The sequence below is a fragment of the Phymastichus coffea genome, unplaced genomic scaffold (genome assembly GCF_024137745.1).
Source record: "Phymastichus coffea isolate CEN01 unplaced genomic scaffold, Cenicafe_Pcof_1.1 PCOF00060, whole genome shotgun sequence".
Lineage (NCBI taxonomy): Eukaryota > Metazoa > Arthropoda > Insecta > Hymenoptera > Eulophidae > Phymastichus > Phymastichus coffea.
Genome location: NW_026706871.1, coordinates 1,546,798 through 1,565,967, shown reverse-complemented (window position 1 = coordinate 1,565,967; position 19,170 = coordinate 1,546,798). Strand labels below are relative to the sequence as shown.

At 48.9% G+C, this 19,170-nt stretch overlaps 1 protein-coding gene across 1 annotated transcript in view; it reads left to right on the top strand.

Moving 5' to 3' along the window:
• LOC131666671 (netrin-1-like) overlaps positions 1-19,170 on the top strand; it is a 116,780-nt gene that overhangs the window by 78,084 nt on the left and 19,526 nt on the right. The window contains exons 3-4 of the mRNA XM_058939504.1: positions 9,582-9,731; positions 10,447-10,542. Of these exons, the coding sequence (XP_058795487.1) occupies positions 9,582-9,731; positions 10,447-10,542 (246 nt within the window). The remainder of the gene's footprint in view (positions 1-9,581; positions 9,732-10,446; positions 10,543-19,170) is intronic.

The following is a 19,170-nucleotide window of genomic DNA, read 5'->3' as shown; positions in this document are numbered from 1 at the left end:
TCAACACGTACGTGGCTGAAAGTGCCAAAGTTGTGAATATTTCATATTCAATTTTCACAAAATACTTCGTTGTTGGCTTGTTTAGTGCGCGACTTCTCTTCTATCGTCGACAGGTTCGCGACTTTACGAATGTATCTACACATTTAAGTGACTCCATTTTGGTGCCACCCAACTATAAAAAACCAAATTCTACTCGCTATGCCATTGAGGAAGGTCCATGCTCGGGGAATCCGATCCTCGGCAACTTTTAAATTTGACTTTCAAAAGTACGCAGACACGAGAGCGGAAGCGCGAGACAGCGTCAAAGGGAAAGATTACACAAGTTTTTTTATCATTCAACGTAGTAACGTTGCAGCGCATCTGACTAAGAAATGTTACGTAGTAAAAATCTTTGCAGTATACTCTGCAAAAGGGGATCGCGCGTGTCGAGACGCGACCTTATTGAATTTTCAGAGCTGAACAGCTTGAGGACTTGGTTTAAAAAAAAATAAATAAGCTTTGAAATATTCACAAGGCTGTCGGAACGATATCTGAAAATTCCTGTCCCGGCATCAAACGTAAAAAACCTCCGGGCGAGCGCGGCCGAGACGCAGAAAAAAGCGAATCGAGCGGCTGAGAGAGAGAGAGAGAGAGAGAGAGAGGTAACGAGTCGCTGAAAGCACGTACATATATCAGCTCGAAAAGGCAACTGTCATCGTGACACGATGCGCCGATTGGTTTATTCGATAAGCAATAATCGATAGCCATTACGGGCGAGACGTACACACGCGGTGGAAAGCCGTGCGCGCGGCGCGTTGCGGGATTTTCAGGGAGACGCAGGCTTTGCGCCCGTGCGGGGCGGGGACGAGAGCGAGGAAGGCTACCAATTGACGGATATTGCTTCCGTCCGAGGACTGCTGCTACTCTTACTTTGCTCGCACCTTTCCTTGTCCCTCTCTCGCCGCCGCGACGACTTTATCATATTTCATCAATTTTCGGCCGACGCTCCCTTATTTTCCTCCTTCCGCACGTGTCGAGAATCCTCGCGATCTTTTTTTCTCTCCTTGTTTCAATTTTTTTTCTCCCAGCGAGCACTCGACACTTCCTTTGATGGTGATTTTTTTTCTCCCCTTTTTTTTTCTTATTACCTCTTCCTTGAATTATCAATTTCTTTTTTCTCATCGGAAGACAGCCTGATACATTTATTATGCAACCCAAGTATTTTTATAGAAATTATTTGTTGTCGGTCATTTTTCTTATTACTAACGTTATCCCTCGTTTGCATTTGCCTCGTGACGTTTGCTACTGTTCGCAGTCATCAAAATGCTTTCGAGGTCAAGCTTCATTCTTTCAAGTTTTGTTATTAAAGAATTAAATGTTGAATTTGTTGTAATTTTCCGATACTCGTCACAATTTCAAAGTTCAACTTTAAATTAATTTACATGCATGTTGCCTTATGCGATATCAATCGTAAACTCTCGTACAAAATCGACCAACCGATCTACTCTTGCAGCGTAATTATTCGTCTTTCCCCCATGGCAGTCTGGTCTAATAATGGTTTTCTAATAAAACCTATCTCTCCCAGGAATGTGAAACGAAGCGGGTGAAAAATAGAGAAATCACTCGTTTGCCTTAGAGCCACCGTGAGAGCATCGAATTTGGTCTCCAGCGCGTCGCTTACGTCGCAGACGTATAACGCGAAACGTCGCGAACCGCGCAATGTATTTGCCGCGTTCATGGGGCCAAATAAAAAGACGAGGAGGGGCGCGCGACGCCGTTGATTCGAAGAAATTGAAAACTCGCGTTGCGCGCGCAGATTTTATTTCGTCGTACGACAAGCCCGCGGCAATAAAATACATCGCGGCTTGGCGGCAATCGCGCGGATGATGTATTAGCCCCGTGAAATTTCTCAGAACGTTACGTTTACGAAGAGCGCCGATTCGCTTCGAAAGCGCGCACCCCGGCGAAGGCTTCGAAAATCTAACCGGTGTTGGCGGGGTTTTGCTTCCGATGATGAATCGATGGGCACAAGTGCGACGGCGCTGGCACAGTACAGAGCGTACGGGCTATGAAGACAGCGTCGGGCTCGAATCGACAAATTGCGTAGTGTAGCTACACGCCAGTCAATCCATCAAAGTCGTCGCCGTCGGCGGCGCGGCGTAGGCAGGCGCAGTTCACACGTCGCGCAAGATCGCGCGCAGGAGAATGCACAATGAGCCCCACGCAGAAGCCAAGCCGGAGAGGGGTCGGGAAAAGAGGGACGACCGTCCGGGGGCTTCGACGTTATCGGCTGCAAGTTCGATCCCCCCCCCCCCCCCCCCCCCCCCGAGGGAAATCAGCCTGATAATCCGATTAATCAATTGGATCGGCCGTTGTTGCCGATTTCATTGGCTATTTCTGTCTCGCGGTGTCGCGCTCGCGCGTTCCGCACGCTGCGCGCCAACGCTTCCATTCGGCGAGTCAATCGAGCGCGCGAGACTCGCCAATTGACCTCTCTCTCTCTCTCTCTCTCTCTATTTTTCGGTGGATTTGCAAGTTTGTCGGGCTGGCTGCAGCGACGGATCAGTCGCATTATCGGCGCCAGATTTCGGTGGCTTTCACGCTGTCGAGTCGGTGAAAAGTTTCTCGTTTTCTCTTGATAATTAATTTTATTCCGCAACAGCGCCATTTTCAGTCCATTGCCATCAGACATTTTTCGACCGTTTGAATATTACAATAAAGCACCAATAAAGAAGCTGTCAAGAATTGATGTTTCTAATTTACGGTGTACTTTGGAAAGAGATTTTACAAGGACGAGCGAGAAAAGCCGGTGTTTGCGCGAATCATTGCGCGTTTGACGATTGCTAGTATGTTAAACATAGATGACAGTAGAGACGCCTAGCTCACAGCCAAAAATTGGCACTGAATAGCCGTGAAGAGGACAAAGTGTATTCGACCTTTTGGTAATTCGAGGCATACGAGCCATCCGCCATAAATGCGGTCAACTTTCGACACGCTTGCAATAAATTTTCGGCGCGAAATGAGCGCGCTGAAAGCCACCCACGCGCCTCTTGTTATCTTGTCTCGGGCACTTTGCTGCTTGCTCGCGCGACGAAAGCATGCGGCCTTATTCGCACACCAGCTTTTTACGCTCGCCCAATCACAATTGGCATAATCGTTCGCTTCTCAAAGTGCCACGCCAATGACAGTTTTATTACCGATGCGCGAGTGAAAAGCAATTAACGGAGAAATGAAAGAATGCACGTTCCTCGGCAACATCGCCGAGGTCTCATTAAAAGATAACAATCAGAAAAGTCGAAATGGCGAGCAAAGCAGAAAATCAGGGGATTAACTCGCTTTTAATCGATTTGCAAAATTATGGACGGCATAAACGCGGTTATCTCGAAAGACACGCGTCTCGTTGCAGCAGGGATCGAATAAAAATCCACGTCTGCGGCGCGGAGGAAAACGTGGCAGTGGTGACGGCGGCGGCGGCGGCGACGGCGGCAGCGGCAAATAAAATAAAAGGCCAATATCAATTTCCTCGGGAATTCAAGGCGACGTCTGCCGCTTAACTTGTTCAAGGAAATTGCCGGGAGGAAGGCAGGCAAAGCACAGGCAGATCGAAGGAGGAGCGAGGCCCAAGCGAAGAAGCCTCTTAAAGGCTAGTTTGACCCTGCCTCCTCCGTGTAATCGGCTTTAGGGCTACTTCACAATTTGGCCTTGCGCGCACAGTTTGCCAACGCGTTTGCCCGTGGGACGCCCTTTCGCGAATCACACTTATGAATGGCTCTCGGGTCGCGAGATTATCTCTCTCTGCCGCGCGCGCGCGTAAACTTAATTTGGTTATTGCGCGCCGAGTGTCAAAGTCAATCCCGCCGTTTCTTTCTCGCCGCGTTTATTTACGACTCGGAATGCGCCTTTTCCGCCGGGACTTGATCCGCGTCGCGATAAGTTATTGTTGCGCGCTCGATCCGATGCCATTATTACTTTGCTCTTGCCTGCACTCGTACTCGACCGATTTTCCCGGCAAAGTCAGTTTCGTGCGCTCCTCGCGAAAGTGACGAGCAGGCCAGCTTCGCGCGAGTTACAATGCGTGCGCGCGACGTCACGACGCGAATATGGTATATCCAACGGACGAAACCGATGCAACGCCCGGTTCGTTAGTACGCAATTCGCGCCGATAAGGCTTGCCGGAATATTTTCGTCTATAAAATGTGAAATATTCGGGCTCGTCGTAAAGCACGCAGTACATTGCGACTGACGTTACGGATCCAAGTCAATTGTATGCAATTGCAGGCAAATGAATTCAGACGTAGCAGCCCTTTCCGGAAAGCCGCGGCAACAAATGCAACGTGCAAAGATAAATCGAAGCTCTTGGCTTGCCTCGTAAATCACTTTCATCAAAATCCAGCAATACAGCAGTGAGCGAGAGAGAAGGGCAAGCAAGCAGCCCGACATCCTGTATATTCGCGGCGGAGAGATATTTTATTTTGCTCTCTCGACTCGAGGCGTTTTAGTGTCTCTTATAGGTTGGCGGCGGCGGCGGCGGCGGCGGCGCACCTGAGAGTGCACATAAAATTTGCGCGCCACGACGAATTTACGAGTCGAGAGCCGTCGTTGTTTCCTCTCTCGCGCTGCTGTTCCAAAGCCGTTCAAGCTCGATTCACGGCGTCGAGCCACGGGGCCCAGCTCACGACGCGGCAGTGGCTCGACTCTTCGATGCTAGGCATAATTTCAGATTAGTGTCTTTGCGTGCGCCGCGCAGAAGTCACTCGCTGGCGGCGCCTCGTCTTGCGCGCAATGGATGTAACGACGCCGAAAATAATTTATCGGCGTGTCAATTATTTTGCTGTTTCGTAATCGGAGAGCGGCGGCGATTTGCCAACGACGAGCAAGCGGCAGCACACCGGATCCGCTTTGAGAGCACGGGCCAATTAGAGCGCCGCAAAAAGGAATCTTTTTTTTACGAGCGCCGTTTCGCCAGAAAATGAGATGTGCCAAGCTCCTTTTTACGAACAGCGCATTATCATTTTTTGGCACTGTCGCCGTAAACAAGCTATTCGCCCGGAGAAAATATGGTTGTTGAGCGGCCGCACTGACGAGTTGCGAAGCAAAATCACACGATAAAATTGAATGTTCCGCGAGGGCATTTACACCCACGTGAAAAGTAGCTGCTTCCGCCGCGGGTCAAACGAGCACTTTACAGCTTCTCTTCGCGCGGGCATGTAGCGCAGCTCTGCAGATTTTACGTTTGAACGATTACCTCCATCTATAATTGCTTCTTCGTAATACTTGGAAGAGCACGTCTTTGGATGCCGTTACTCATTGCTCGATTGTGCAGTTACGCGCTGGATGCCTATATGCAAAGCGATTCTGCCGCGATATGGAATATGTGCACGCTCTCGTTATATCGACACCGACTATCTTCGCCCGTCCGTAATCAATTTCAACTTTTATTTATTCTCATTGAATGCACAGTTAAATTCAATGTAAGCATTTAACAGAAGTCCGCCGCGTGGACGAGCGAACATCTGCAGCTGCGAGAGGCCTTGAATAAAGAAATCGGATAGGAATAATGGAATATCAATTTGGATTTTGTGCTCTTGGATTATTATCGGTTATAAACAGTCGATACAATAGCACGTGGTACGCAACAAACTGGCGTATGCGCGGCGATGCGCAGGACCCGATAACGTTATTTCAACTATAATTTTCGAGTAAGAATCGATATGTAGGCTAAGCGTGGAATTTATTGAATAGAGAGCGGCACTACAATAGGCAACGGGGGCTCTGTGTATTCAATAAAGCCAGCCAGAGAATCCAATTATGTCGTACACGCGAAGCTTGTTATGGTTTGTAATAGACGCTTCTAGCTTGTTAATAAAGCAAAAACAAATGGATTAATGTCCGAAGCGGCGTTGCGCTCGCGAGGCCGATAACGTATAGCACTGTTTTCGCGGGGCAACGGCGGGAAACGCATTTTTCTCACGGCGCGCGGCGGCCGAGCGAGCGCGCGAGCTCGACTCGCCCATTTTTCCGCGACAATCGCGCGAGTGGAAAAATCCGCGTAAAGTCAGGCAAAAAGACGAGCACAGAGAGGAGCGAGCGAGAAGCGCTACAGCGGCTGCCCTGAAAGGGGCATATGTAAAGGGGGTCGACGCGTACGTAGTAGTGGCTTAGTAGCGCGGCATCATCGAATGAAAACAGCGCGGTTTTTCTCTCTCTCCTTTTTTTTTTTTTTTTGTTTCTTTTCTTTTTTTTTTTTTCTTTTTGCCTTCCTTTCTTTCTACGCTTGGGGTTCAAAAGAGCGAAGAAGCGCCTCGCTTTTTTTTCCATACTCGCTCGACTTTTTAGTCGCGCGCTCGCCTTTCACGCAAGACGTGACGCTGAAAAGGGCCACGCTACGCTAATTATACGCGATCCCGTACCTACACTCACGCATGCACTTTGTCAGTGCAGGCTGCTGCACGCTAAAAGGGATGAGCCTTCGCCTGCCCCGTCTGCGCGTGCGTGTAAATGCCTCGCGACGGATGTCGTAGTGTGTTGTCATTTATTTGGAGAGTCGTTCAGAACGCCGTTGCGAGTCGAGCAGAAGATTGAATTGGTGCATCCGCCAATAATGTCTACTGCGATAGGTGAATTGTTCGTTTGAAAGTTTTCATTGTGATCGAGTGGTTATTATAGAAAATGAAAAGCGCAGAGAAAGCTAGATGCTTTGATTCCGATATAAAAGCCCGCGTAAAGATAATACTCCGATAAGGTGTGGGGCATAAGTTGTGCCTTTTTCGATCAAAGTATTGGAAAGCGCATTTTTTTCATGCTAGAGCACCTTATCCTGATGCACTGATTGCCTGATTGCACTATGGTTATACAACGATAAAATCGTAATTGTGGATAGACGCTTGAGTAGTGTCAAAGAAACAGCCTTACCGTTATTTGAATTATGTCGAGATGTCTACAGATAGTTAAAAATTGAAATTATACGTTATAATAAGATGCATCTCAGTCAATGATGGATGTTAGCTAGGCAGTAAAAAAAAGAATGTGTGGCGATGAAAAAGCTACGAGTGCGCCGTCAACAAGCTTGGCGACTCGATGATAGACGAGCTTCTCGCCGGTAAATCTGCTTTAAACTTTCGCTCGACTCCGAAGATTGTTCTAGGGCTTCGCTCGCTGCTACTTCGGGATCGTTCGCTGGCGAGCCAACGACTTTCGAGCGATAATGGCAATCTCGAGCGGCGCCTTGTTTTGAACGCGGCGACCTTTCGCGGTATATACCAACCAAGTGAATTATAAACGTGCCTCGGGCTATTGCCGATAAAAGCACGGGCTGCCCATAATACCAATAACATTTATTCCAGCCGCGAAGGAATTAACTCTTTTTTCAGATAGCAAGCGAATTGTCGTGCGTTCGAGCATGTCAAATTTTTATGACGCAGTCGTTTCGGCTAGGCTATCGTCATCGATCGCGTCGGGGACCAGTGCTATTTCGTCTTTATAGGCGTTTCCTTTAATTGCCTCGCAGAGTCGCGAACTGTTTCGGTTATTGTAAGCAGCATCTTGCGAATTTTCACTTTCATAACGTGACGGATGTGCCGAAAAACCCGATACGTAGCCTCTGCGAATTTTTTCAAGAACCAATATTGAAAAACCATTTGAAAGGTGTTGAAGTTTATAAGAGCGATAATAAAAGAAGAGGCAAGCTTGCCAGAAGCTTTCGGGATGCGTAGGTTGCGCGAAGAGATAGAGATAATCCGTGCGGGATTTTCCCTGACTGGAACTGCGTGCACTCGCGAGTTACACGGCTCTCTCTCTCTCTTTCTCTTTTGAGTGGGAGCTAGAGAGAGAAAGAAAAAGAAGCTGCACGAGGTGTCGTCGTCGTCGTCTCGCGCGCGCTTGTTTTCTTTTAGTTGCCAGCTCCCCTCGATAGTTATAAATTGAATGCGATACGTTTCTGGATTGGGAAAGAAGGTTTTATCGACTGGCTTGAAATACGCGCGATAGCTTCAAGCTATACGAAGATTTTTTTTTTGTTCTCTCGCTCGGCAAGAGGAAACTTTTGCTTCGTTTTTGCTTCGTTCAGCGATACATATGCTCTGTTCGCGTATTCGGGAATACCATGCATTATGTCTACCTTAAAATAATCCGAGACATCGACGTTCCATGAAAATTACTTCATTTTCGACCTCTCGAACTGCACCGAATAGTTTTCTGCCGTTACGGGACCGACTCTGCATTCAAAACTTACAGTACCAGGTTCGCTGTCGGATCAAGCCGTTCATCTCCGTCGAGGTTACGCAGTAGCCAAAGAATGGCTTTCCAATCCTCCACGCGTGTACATGTACCGTTTGCGTACACATATCTCGCTATACTTGAAAGCGAGGCGGAATCTCGTATTCCATCACACTCGAGACGCAGCAGACGAAGCTTCCGAGTGTCCTTACGCATACCGTTGTCGCGATCCCTTCGCCGCGTTTGTTGTTTCATCTTGTTTTTTTTATTTTCTCTTGCTTCGGTGTGAGACGCCGTTATATCGGCGCGCAACAATGACGGATCAGCCAACAAAAGGCGCGCGCGCGTGAGGCAAGAGAGGATTTATATAAGAGGCGGGCCTAACAATTGCGTCGGGCTTTATTTGGTCAGCGCGCACCAAAATCCTCGTATTTATTCGTGGGCCTTTGATGATCTCGTGACAAATGGCGCGGTTTTCCCTCGGACAAGTCGAATGCGCGCGCGTTACCCAATTGCATGTCGTTCGGGATATTTTCTTCGGCGTCGACGGAGTCTCTCTGGAATCCAGACGAAGCGTGCGGCGCGTAATGACTGCTGGCTTGATTAATCGTTGGACCGCTTGACAATTGCGGAGAATTTTTTTATTCCCACCGGAAATCGAGCTGCGCCCTTTTTGCAACCTGCCTTTATCGCCGTGAACGCGATGAATAGTGATAAAGCCATCGTCGACAATCGAAAGAGCAAAAAATCATCCCAATTGAAAAAAGCAGCCATTACCGGTGGTGTGCTAAAACGTTCCCACGTGTTGTCAAAAACAAGGGAGTAGCGTCGATAGCTGTCAATTAAAGTTTCGTTTCGTACGTACACGCGGTCAAAATGATTTCACCGGTGTCCGACCCATAAATCTGGCGATCGCGCACGAAAGTTTATTCTCTCTTTCTCTCTCTCTCTCTCTCTCTCTCTCTCTTACTCTCGCGGGGCTATAAAACAATCAGTGTTTAGACACGCGTAAAAGATCCCATCCCGATTTGGTCGAGCCAAAGAAAGCTCGACGCCGAAGGAGATGAAGTGGAAAAAGAAGGAGGTAAGGAAAACATTGGTCGCGTTCGCGGGAGGGCGACCCGTGATTTGCATTTGAAAAAAAAAAAAAAAAAAGAAAAATATATGACTTTCACCTTTCGCTCGAGATATCAGGCGATTGTAGACCCGTCGGTGCAAACACAACGAGGCGACGGCACGTACGTAGAGCCGCCGCGGCTAACAGTATAAAGGCGCTCGCGCACAATGCAGGCGGGCCGCTGTTATTTGTCGTTATTTTTCGGCGCGTCGCTCTGTGCCATCCTTAGCTGCACACCAGGCAAACTAAAGCAATGTGATTTCCGTTTCAGCGTGCGACTGCCATCCGATCGGTGCCGTGGGGAAGATCTGCAACCAAAGTACCGGACAGTGTCGATGCAAGGACGGAGTTACCGGGATCACCTGCAACCGATGCGCAAGAGGCTACCAGCAGAGCAGATCGCACATTGCCCCCTGCATCAGTAAGTCGCTCGAGTTCGCCGTGTGCTCAGTGCTGAATAAAAGCCGACGCCGGGAACGCCAGCGGAAAAGGTCCGCCTTGCACTTGCGGCGCGGATGTGTTCTGCGAAGAAAGAGCGCCAATCGGTATAATGACGCGCGCCGGCAGCGGACGGTAGCCGGAAATAATGACCTGGTGCATTAGCGCCGAGCTACGATCGTGCTATTCCCTGATAGTTCTAATTTATTTAACGCCATTGAATTCGCGCGACAGCCTGCGCCAATTTCACTCCGTGAATTGGTTTATTTGTTATTATCCGTGACTGTCGGATTAAATGGACTTAAGCTACGTCCTTAATCAGACTTTAAAATCCTATCGATTATATAAATGTACATGCGTATATCTAGAAGCAGTTTCAATTTCCAATTGGTAGTCTGAATAGTGAGTTATTGTTTGGCGAACAACGGGGAGCCATGCTGAGACTAGTTTAGCAGCACGCGGCACGTAATTACAAGTCATTACAAAACTGGAATAGAATTAACGAGCCGTGTAAACGATTCGCGATAATAATCGAGCCGATCGCTTTCGCGCGGATTCTCGTTGCGAGATACATGGATTAGGAGGCTTTTGCCCGCCTCCTTGTGGCGCGGAGGAACGAAGCCGTGGCCAATTAGCGGAGGAGCCCCAGCGCCGTTCGGCCCGGATACGCTGATGCTGTGTTCTGTCTCGCCTTACAGAGATTCCCAATGTCGTCCAGACGCAAGGCATCGAGGGCGAAGACAGCGGCGAACGCGATCCCGAAGAAGACGAGGATCGATACGACAGCCGGAATGGTGAGTAGCCGCACACTTGCTCGCGATCGCGATCGATGGATTCCCAATGTTAGCGACGCTTTGCAAAGGAGTAACGAAGAAGAGTATATTACGAGATATTAACAGGTGTCGATGCTTGTACCACCGGCCATTGGCGCCGAAGGCCTTTCGAAGGTTCTCCGATGGCATAAGTTTTAATGAGTTGCAGAGAGAAGTTGAGCGCCCATTAATTGAGAGTTTTCGCCATGAGTTGGAAAACTCGCGAGCGAATGCTTTATTCGATTAGCAGCACAACACAGCTTCTACTCTCAACTATTTCCAGTATATATCAACGCTTAATTTCAAACTCTTAACGAAGTTATTTCTTATTGACCTATCGCCGCGCCGCTTCAACGCTTCACAGGCGAGTTTAAACTCGGCGAAGCTTTTCACAACTATTCAATTTCTCATGCAATCCACATAATTACGTTTTATCTTTCGCTCGAAACTTTAGCGTGCAAGTTTAACAGTGATTAAGCTCGAAATACGCATTGCTTTTGCAAAAGGAATAAAGAAGCGGCTGAGCTTATAGACCGACGCAAGAAAATTACCGAGCGAGTGAAATTCTTCCCAGCGCGCCTGGTAAAGAAGCCACGAAGCCTTGTTAATCCTCGCGGGCAAATTGAGCAAAGCTCAAACCTGCTTTGACTCGCCTACAAATTTAAATCCAACGCAGCGGCGGCAAAAAAGACAGGCAAGAGCGTGACAAATGAGCTCCCGCGTCGCCGAGATAAACAGCGAGTAATCCTTCCCGTTTCTTTCGCGTCCGCGGCCGATGGGAGAACTACGAACAAAGCGAACGGACGCGCGCGACACGGAAAAAGGAGCCGAATTAACGAGAGCGCGGAGAGGAAGTAAAGTGCCGCGCCGACTCTCGCCGTTCTTATCAATCTATAAGCGAAAGCTCTCTCTCTCTCTCTCTCTCTCTCTCTCTCTCTCTCTCTCTCTCTCTCTCTCTCATATAAGAGTAATAACCGTCCCGCGCTACCCGCTTTTCCACGAGCTTTATCTCCATGCGCAAATGACCTCGTTGAGCTGACACGGCCAACGTCGGCGATCTTTAAATCACGGTTTCCATCCGCGCTTCATTTGTCGCCGCATCCAGGCAGCACGTGTGCGCGAGCATTCTACAACACAACGGCGGACGATTGTAAGATGTAATCTCGATTGGCAATCGGTTAACACGGCCATAAATCAGTGCACAGCAGCAGCTGCAAAAGATTGTTTTTTTATTTATTTGCATACGTTAGCTTGAATCCAAAGCTACTCGTAGACCGTATGCAATCTAGCCGCCGTCGCCAGGCTGTTCATTTGTATGTGATTGCGCGGGTGAGATTGGATATACATAATATCGCAGGCAGAGGAGGTGCGCAGGTGAAAATACGTTGCGCGCGGGAGAAACTGCGCCAGCGAATAACCTATTCGTGCGCACGTATTTCGTTGCAACGGAGTTTCTTTTTTCTTCTTCTTCTCTGCAGCCGTGTAAGTTGTAGAGAAAGTCGCTTTAGTCGATTGATCGAGCTTTTTATGTAAAAGGATTATGAGCCCCACTTGAATGGCTTACTTTCTTGCTGCAGCGCGCGAGCCGCCTTCGATTTGTAGAGTAATTTTAGATGCTCACAGATTGGAAAGTTGCACTTTACTGAGTTACACATTTGCCTGTTGAGGCAAAAAGCAAGAGTAAAAGACTCCTAATAGATTTTCCAATTATCTCGAATAAATAATAAACGTAAAATTAATGTTGCTTGTATATTCGTGCATAAAACATACTGTGAAAGAGAAGTGACGTCTGGACTCGGAGTAAATAAAAGTGTAGCGTATTCGGGGTGACATTCCAGTTGAAAGGCTTTTTATATTTTTTTTAACGATCGAAACGTAGACAGGAGCAAAGCAATTTAAATATCATCCGCAAATTATTGTAATGCATTGTAACTGACGGCCGAGAGGAGGAGCTAGCGGTCATCAATAAAACATTAGCGTCTAACGAAGATCATTAATCAGCGTGGGTTGCGCGGATGCACGCGCGGACGTCGTCGGAGCAGGCGCGGCGGCGGTGGCGGCGGCCGCGCGCAGGCAGGCAGGCGGCTAGTCGCTAGAGGAGCGAGCTCCTCGCGTCCTGGCAGCCTGATACCGCGAGTCGGCGTGCTCGTGCGCACAGGCGCGCGTGCGACGAGGGAAAGGGAATCGCTCGCGCCGCGTCGCGCAGCGCGCAACGCGCAACTCTGCGCCACTCGAGCGCGGCTGTCCGTGTACGTACGCACACGACTCGGCTTGCGCCGCCAAGCCGACAGCTGATCGTTCTGCGGATTTCGCGGGAGCTGCGGCGGACGCTGCTAGTTCGTTTTTTCCACGCGGTCAAATCCAATCGATATTCGCGTATATCGCTCGAGAGGAGCTTGTAAAAAAACCACCATTCGGCTCTATCCTCATCACGACTGTTCGGCATACAGTCTAATACGGAAAATTTCTGGGAAAATGATCCGACGAAGGCAGTCTAACAGCTTCATTAGGCGCAGAGAGAGAGAGAGAGAGAGAGAGCAAACGACTATGGTAGTCGTGCTGCAGGATATAAGCCTCGAGGGTACAACGTGGCTTAACATCGCGGAGGACAAAACAAACGTTGCAAACTTTAACAAGATCTTGAAAAGCCGCTCGAGCGATCGCCATAATTATGCTCGGGAAAGACACGCGCGCATATATCAGAGCGCAGACGCACGAGCAGCTTCGCCTCCTACGAAGAATACCAAGGTATCCCTTGAAAAAGTGCCCGACCTAAAAGGCTACCGCCGCCACCTACAAAGCTCGCGTGACGCATGCCTCTCGGCGGCCGCCACTCGCGCGTCATTCCCAGAGCGTCTCGTCCGCTCGCTCGGCGATTGGCTGAACGGGGCTCGCTCGCCGTTGCCGCGCGCAAGTTGCCGTTTCGGGAGCGAAAATCTCGTATGAATCTTGGCGTACTTGACTCTCGCGACTCGGGCAATGCGTCACCGCGAAGTGAAATTGTTCGGCGCACAATTCCGCCGCTGAAAAGTCGCATCGGCCAGTTCCACGTACGCGCGCATCGCGTTATCTCCGCGCGGCAACGGCTCGAGTGCGCGGCGCATGCATATTAACGCGCTCTCCGCGGGCAGCCCGGCGTCTCGGCGCCTGACGTCCTCGTGTCGCGCGCTGCCAAACGAAGACATAGCGGGGAAGGGACCGCGACGAAGAAAAAGGGGACGGCCGACGGAGAGTAGACGGAGCGAGGCTGATAACGAAGAGAGGCGGTGCGTGCCGTGTCGCGGATCGCATCTCTGTACGTTAATGCGAAAAACGCGCCGTCGCCCACGCCGCGCGAACCGAGCTTTCGCGGCTCGATTCGTTCTTCTCCCGTTATGTCCCCGTTCGCGCCTCGCTCTCGCTTGTTTGCTACCGATCAGGCTGTGCGCAATGCGAAAAGGCAAACTGGCCAAGTAGCATCTAGCGCGCGCATATTGGGATTCGCCTAGTGGTCAATCGCTTGAACGCGAAAGCACGACAATTATCCGTTAACTAAGCTCTTTGATCGTCGTGCCAGCAGATTTTTCACTTTCCATATCGTACGTGGCAAGCCGCGACGGGAGTCGTCTCGCGCAAAGCGCCGTCGAGTTAAATAATGGAAGGCACGTGGTAAAACCGCAAGTCTCGAGCCTTAAGCTCAAAGCCACCCTCGAATAATTGTCATACGAAGTGAATGTGAACTTGAATAGGGGAAAAGAAAAGAGGATAACGCGGGCGCAAGAGAAACGGAGTAAAAGAGCCTCGGGGACATAATGAGATTCGCGTTTTTCTCGTTGTTGAAACCTTAAAGGTTTCATTTTACGAGCTGCTACGTGCACACGGATTTCTATTACTATTATTATTATTATTATTATTATTATTATTAGCATCGTTGCATTAAAATCACGATCGATAAAAACATTCTCTTCCCGCGCAAAAAAATTTAGCACTGTACATGACACTTCGATTCACATGGCGTGCAGTTAACTTCCATTATTAAAATGAACCATCGCGCTCCAATAATACATTATGCTCTGGATAAAGAAAAAAATGAATAAAAGAAGAGGACTTGAGCGCCCGAAGCAAACTTTAATTAAAACTCTGGCTGCTAAGTTTCCGCGTGGCAAACAAATTCCATTCCGTTGTTCGATTTTGTGGGGGATGCGGCTGAACGCGGGCTGAACGCGTCGATTCGGTTTCGCCTTTATTATCCTGTTTTTTCGGCCTGGTACCTCCGGTGTTGCGCGCGGCCTTTTTGTTTGCCTTCTCCTCCCAGCTTACACTCGTCTCGCTCCGCGCTGATTCTTGCATAAATGGAGATTCTCGCGGTTTTCCCGTTGAACTTGAGCGACGATTCTTTTGTTAGCTTTCGCTACGGGATAACGACTTTCATAGTTTCGAGCTTTTTAGAATTGTCGCGTAAGGTAAGCCATTGTTAACTTTTAAACGAGCTCTTTCCAACCGATGTAAAGCCGTTGAATCGTTCGTTAACGATATACTATTTTTCCTTCGGAATTATTTTCAAAGCTATAAAAGCCACATAAAAGATTTTATTGTTCCGAGTCGTTGACACGAAAAATAGTGTATCCGACGACGCGACGACGCGCCTACAGCCCGCATCATCGTCCCACTTGTCATTGACGTTTGCGTTATTGCGGCGCATAACTATGCCACGTATCTACGTTACAAGCTCATTACGGCGATCGTAAAACGCGATTTGGAAGCAGCTTTCAATTATCTGCCAAAAAACGACGTCTCATCCGTGCGACATTTTGCCAATTTATTCATTCGCCGTGACAATATATACGGCCGCGCGAGGCGATATCGCGCCTGGCAAGACACATAAATAAAGCGACAGGTACCGTTAAGTTTTCTTCAATGCTATCGCGCAACGGCGATGCGGCCGCGCGAATTATTCATAGATTGTCCCGTCTCGGTCTCGCGCGCGCGCGCCTATAGTGCCGTCGCTTCGTATAATTAGAAAAGTAACCGACTCATTATACGGTCTATCGAATTTTCCTCGTGGCAGCGAGAAAAGAAACCGGCCGGGCAAACTTTCGCGAAGAGCCATTTACGAGAGACAAAAGATTCCGAATGTATTATCGTTGGCATTGTGCTCCGCTACGTCTGAGAGAAATCGCCTCTGGGTCGCGTCGCCGGAGGAACAAACAAGACCGAGACAGAGAAAAGGGCTTTTTCAGTTTATCGGCAATATCCGGCGAAAGAGGACTCATATACGAGAGCACATATACGCACTCGCGTTCCTCCTTCCTCTGCCGCTGCTACTGCTCGCCTCGTTCTCGCATCTCTCGTATTATATTTTCCTCTCTCGTGCTTTTCTCCTCTCTCTCTCTCTCTCTCTCTCTCTCTCTCTCTCTCTCTCTCTCTCTCTCTCTCTCTCATCAACGTGCCTTTAAGGCCCTCTCATTCGACAACGGTACTGCTGAAAGTACTCCTGACGCTTGTCTGCCTCTTTGTTCTGCCTTTGATCAAACGAAATTTCCGAATCTTCTTTACAAAGCAAATACTTGTCACATACTTTCAACGTCGTTTATTCAAACAGTACAGTCCTTCCCATGCTCATTACGGTATCCAACTTAAGAGATAGCAAGTTTCCTTCGTTGCAAAACAAGCTGCTACGTCATGAAACTTGCAAGGTAACGTCGCTGTTAAAAAATTCCATCTTAGTAACGTTTTCATCATAGGGAGGTGTACGGGAGCCGCAGCTCTAGCTCAAATGTAAAATTCAAAAGGCGAGAGAAACTTTCGCATCTCGCCGTAGTCCGAGCCAATACATCACTAATATACGATGTAGTCCGACTTATTTCGCCGCAGCGAAGATCGAAGCGACGGCGTCCGTCGGTCGTATAAGGCAGCGTCTCCTTTGAGCCACAGTCGCGGGAGGAAAGTTTACGTACACGGCCTGCCGCGACGCCGGACAGCGCCGGGAATACCGCTGACGTACGTGAGGCCGCGCCGGCGAATCGATTTGTTTTCCTCCGCTCCCTCTCTCTCTCTCTCTCTTTAAAGCCTGCCTCGTGGATCTGATCTTCGACGCGGTGCCGCGCAGTTGACTCTACGTGCCGTGCCGCTCACCAACCCGTTATTGCATTTCGGATAATGCGCCACGTCTAGCTGTACACCCTGCAGCCTATAAATACGGAAAAAAAAACAGCTGCGCGTAGGAGCTCTGTGGGCAGACGTGGTGCGATAGCGGAAGGCGGCTCATCCTTTGACTCGTCGCTCGCAATGAAAAGCCAACGGTTTTCTATCATTTTCTCGTGCGAGTCATGTACCATCGATACCGTTTGCGGCGCCGCGGTATCGCACCCATTTTCAAATGCAATTAAAAGGTTGCAGGAGTATCGAGAACAGCTTGCACGACCAAAGTTCATCGGACGCCCGTCAGTGGATCGAGTACGAGTTGACGGAAATTCGCGTTGCGTTGGCGTACTCTGATTACGTAAAATTTGTACTAATGGCAGGTCGCCACCATTTGGGTGTCATCCGCGTGAAAACAGCGATCGATGACGGCCGAATGTCCACGCAACATTGTTCCGAATGACGCGCGTCGCAAGCTCGTTCGAAGGAATCATTCCTTTCTCTTTCACGAAAGAACCTGGCGTGTGAAGAATTTGAAAAATTGAAGAAATGCTATTGACGATCGGTAGGGCGTGCTAATTTATTGTACCGTTGTCGCTTTGTCATGGATTTTCACGAGGTCATTGTACAAATTCCACTAGAGTATACGTCTAATGCAGCATACGCGAAGGAGGGGAATGGATAACAGGGCTGGGCGACAGCAGCCAAATCCCAGAAAATTGAATGGATATAAACGCACAATCCCCGTAAATGTTCATGCTTATCAGTGATCCCAAGTGAATCCTTTGCATTGGCAAGCATCGTTTAGCGATGCATTAGAGACTTTGCTTATGCGTTACTTTCCGATGATAATCATCCGTGACGTGCCGTAAAAAACAATGCATCCGAAGAACTGGTGCAATTTCTCCTAATAGAGAAAATCCGAAGGGGGTGAAATTCGGATAACTTTCAATTCCAGCTTTAATCGCTCCCTAAAAGTTGCACGCTGCGAAAGGAAAGTTTTCTCCAATCACGAGAAGTGTCGGATTAAAACTACATAAAGATAACTCAGAAATTTTCGCAAAACGTTTTTCTCGACTTATTGCCAAAGTTGCAAGAGAAGCGTCCTCTCGGAAGTTGCGCAATTGATAAGTGCTAACTTTTCAAGTCATTGCTAGGCATTATAACTTGACTTAGCGTTGGCAGTGACAGAGATTGATAACGCGAGGGAAGCGAGTGAATTCAATGAGGTTGAAAATTACATTTGTTTTGGCCGCGCGATAAAAAAGCGCAGGCAATTTCCTTTAGATTGATTGAAACAAGAAATCGGAGCGAGGATAATTACGTAAACAGGTTGAAAAAGCGCCGCGCTTCAACGTGAATGATCACACGCGCGCGCTCGCCGGTCGCTGAAGGTGTGCGTGGTTCCGCCTAGTGGTCCGTTAAAATCCCATTATTCACTCGCTCTTCCTTGGAGCTGCTGCGCGCCGGCTCCGCCTGCAAAGTAGCTCCACGTTCCGCATTACTTTTTCCGTGCTCCTGGCCTCCCCCTCCCCCGCCGAGCAACCTTGCTTTTGTGCGCGCGCCATACTTTATCTTTCGCATGCGCGTTCGTTTTGTCACTCTTTTCTTTTTCGAGAAACGAAGTATCGCACGCTTGATTCATTAGGTACGTTAACGTTCTTCATTCGTTCGAAGGCGTTAACTTTGCGTATAAATCCGTGTAATATTCGCAGATACAGATTACATGAATTTTTCAATAAGCGCGAATAACCAAATCTTTCTTATGTTTGGTCCTACGGTTGTCAAACATCTTTGAACGCAGATACACCAAATTATCTTACTCCTAACGCCAGGATCCGTCTGTCGAAGTAGCTGAAAGCAACGCGATTCAACGTGTGACAAGATCTAGTAATGGAAGTGTCCCCATAGAGTATTCAACAGATAGCAAGTCATCTAATTAAAATGAATACACAGAAAGTCAGAAATGGCAAAAGCTATTATTTCGGCGGCTCGGAAGCATAGGATGACTTTCGGGATCGACTGGCGGAATGGAGGAGCGGCCTTTGTCCGGAGAGAGGGGGGGGGGGGGGGGGGTGCGCGGCGCCGCGGTAGGCCAATATTGCTCCGGTCGGCCCGCAGACAATGCTCGCAAATTAAACGGCGATTTAAGCAATTAACGTCGCAAATCGGCGGCGCCGGAGTTTCGAGAGCGGGCCGCCGCGCTTATTAGTGCGCCTCGTCTCGCTTTGTCTTATAACTCGAGCGTGAAATCTATAATTCAAGCGGCGAAGGCATCGAACTATGACCCCCCCACCCCGTTCCCCGTGGCCCGCGCGAACCGCAAGCTCTCCTCTCCGAGCTTTCGCTTTGCCTCGCCGTGCTGTGGCTTGCTGCGGCTTGCTGCGGAGACGCGGGCGCCCTCTAATTTACGCGCGTCCACCCAAAAGCTCTACAGCGAGCTTCTTTTTTCAATCTCTCTCTCTCTCGTTTTTTTTTTTTTTTTCTTCC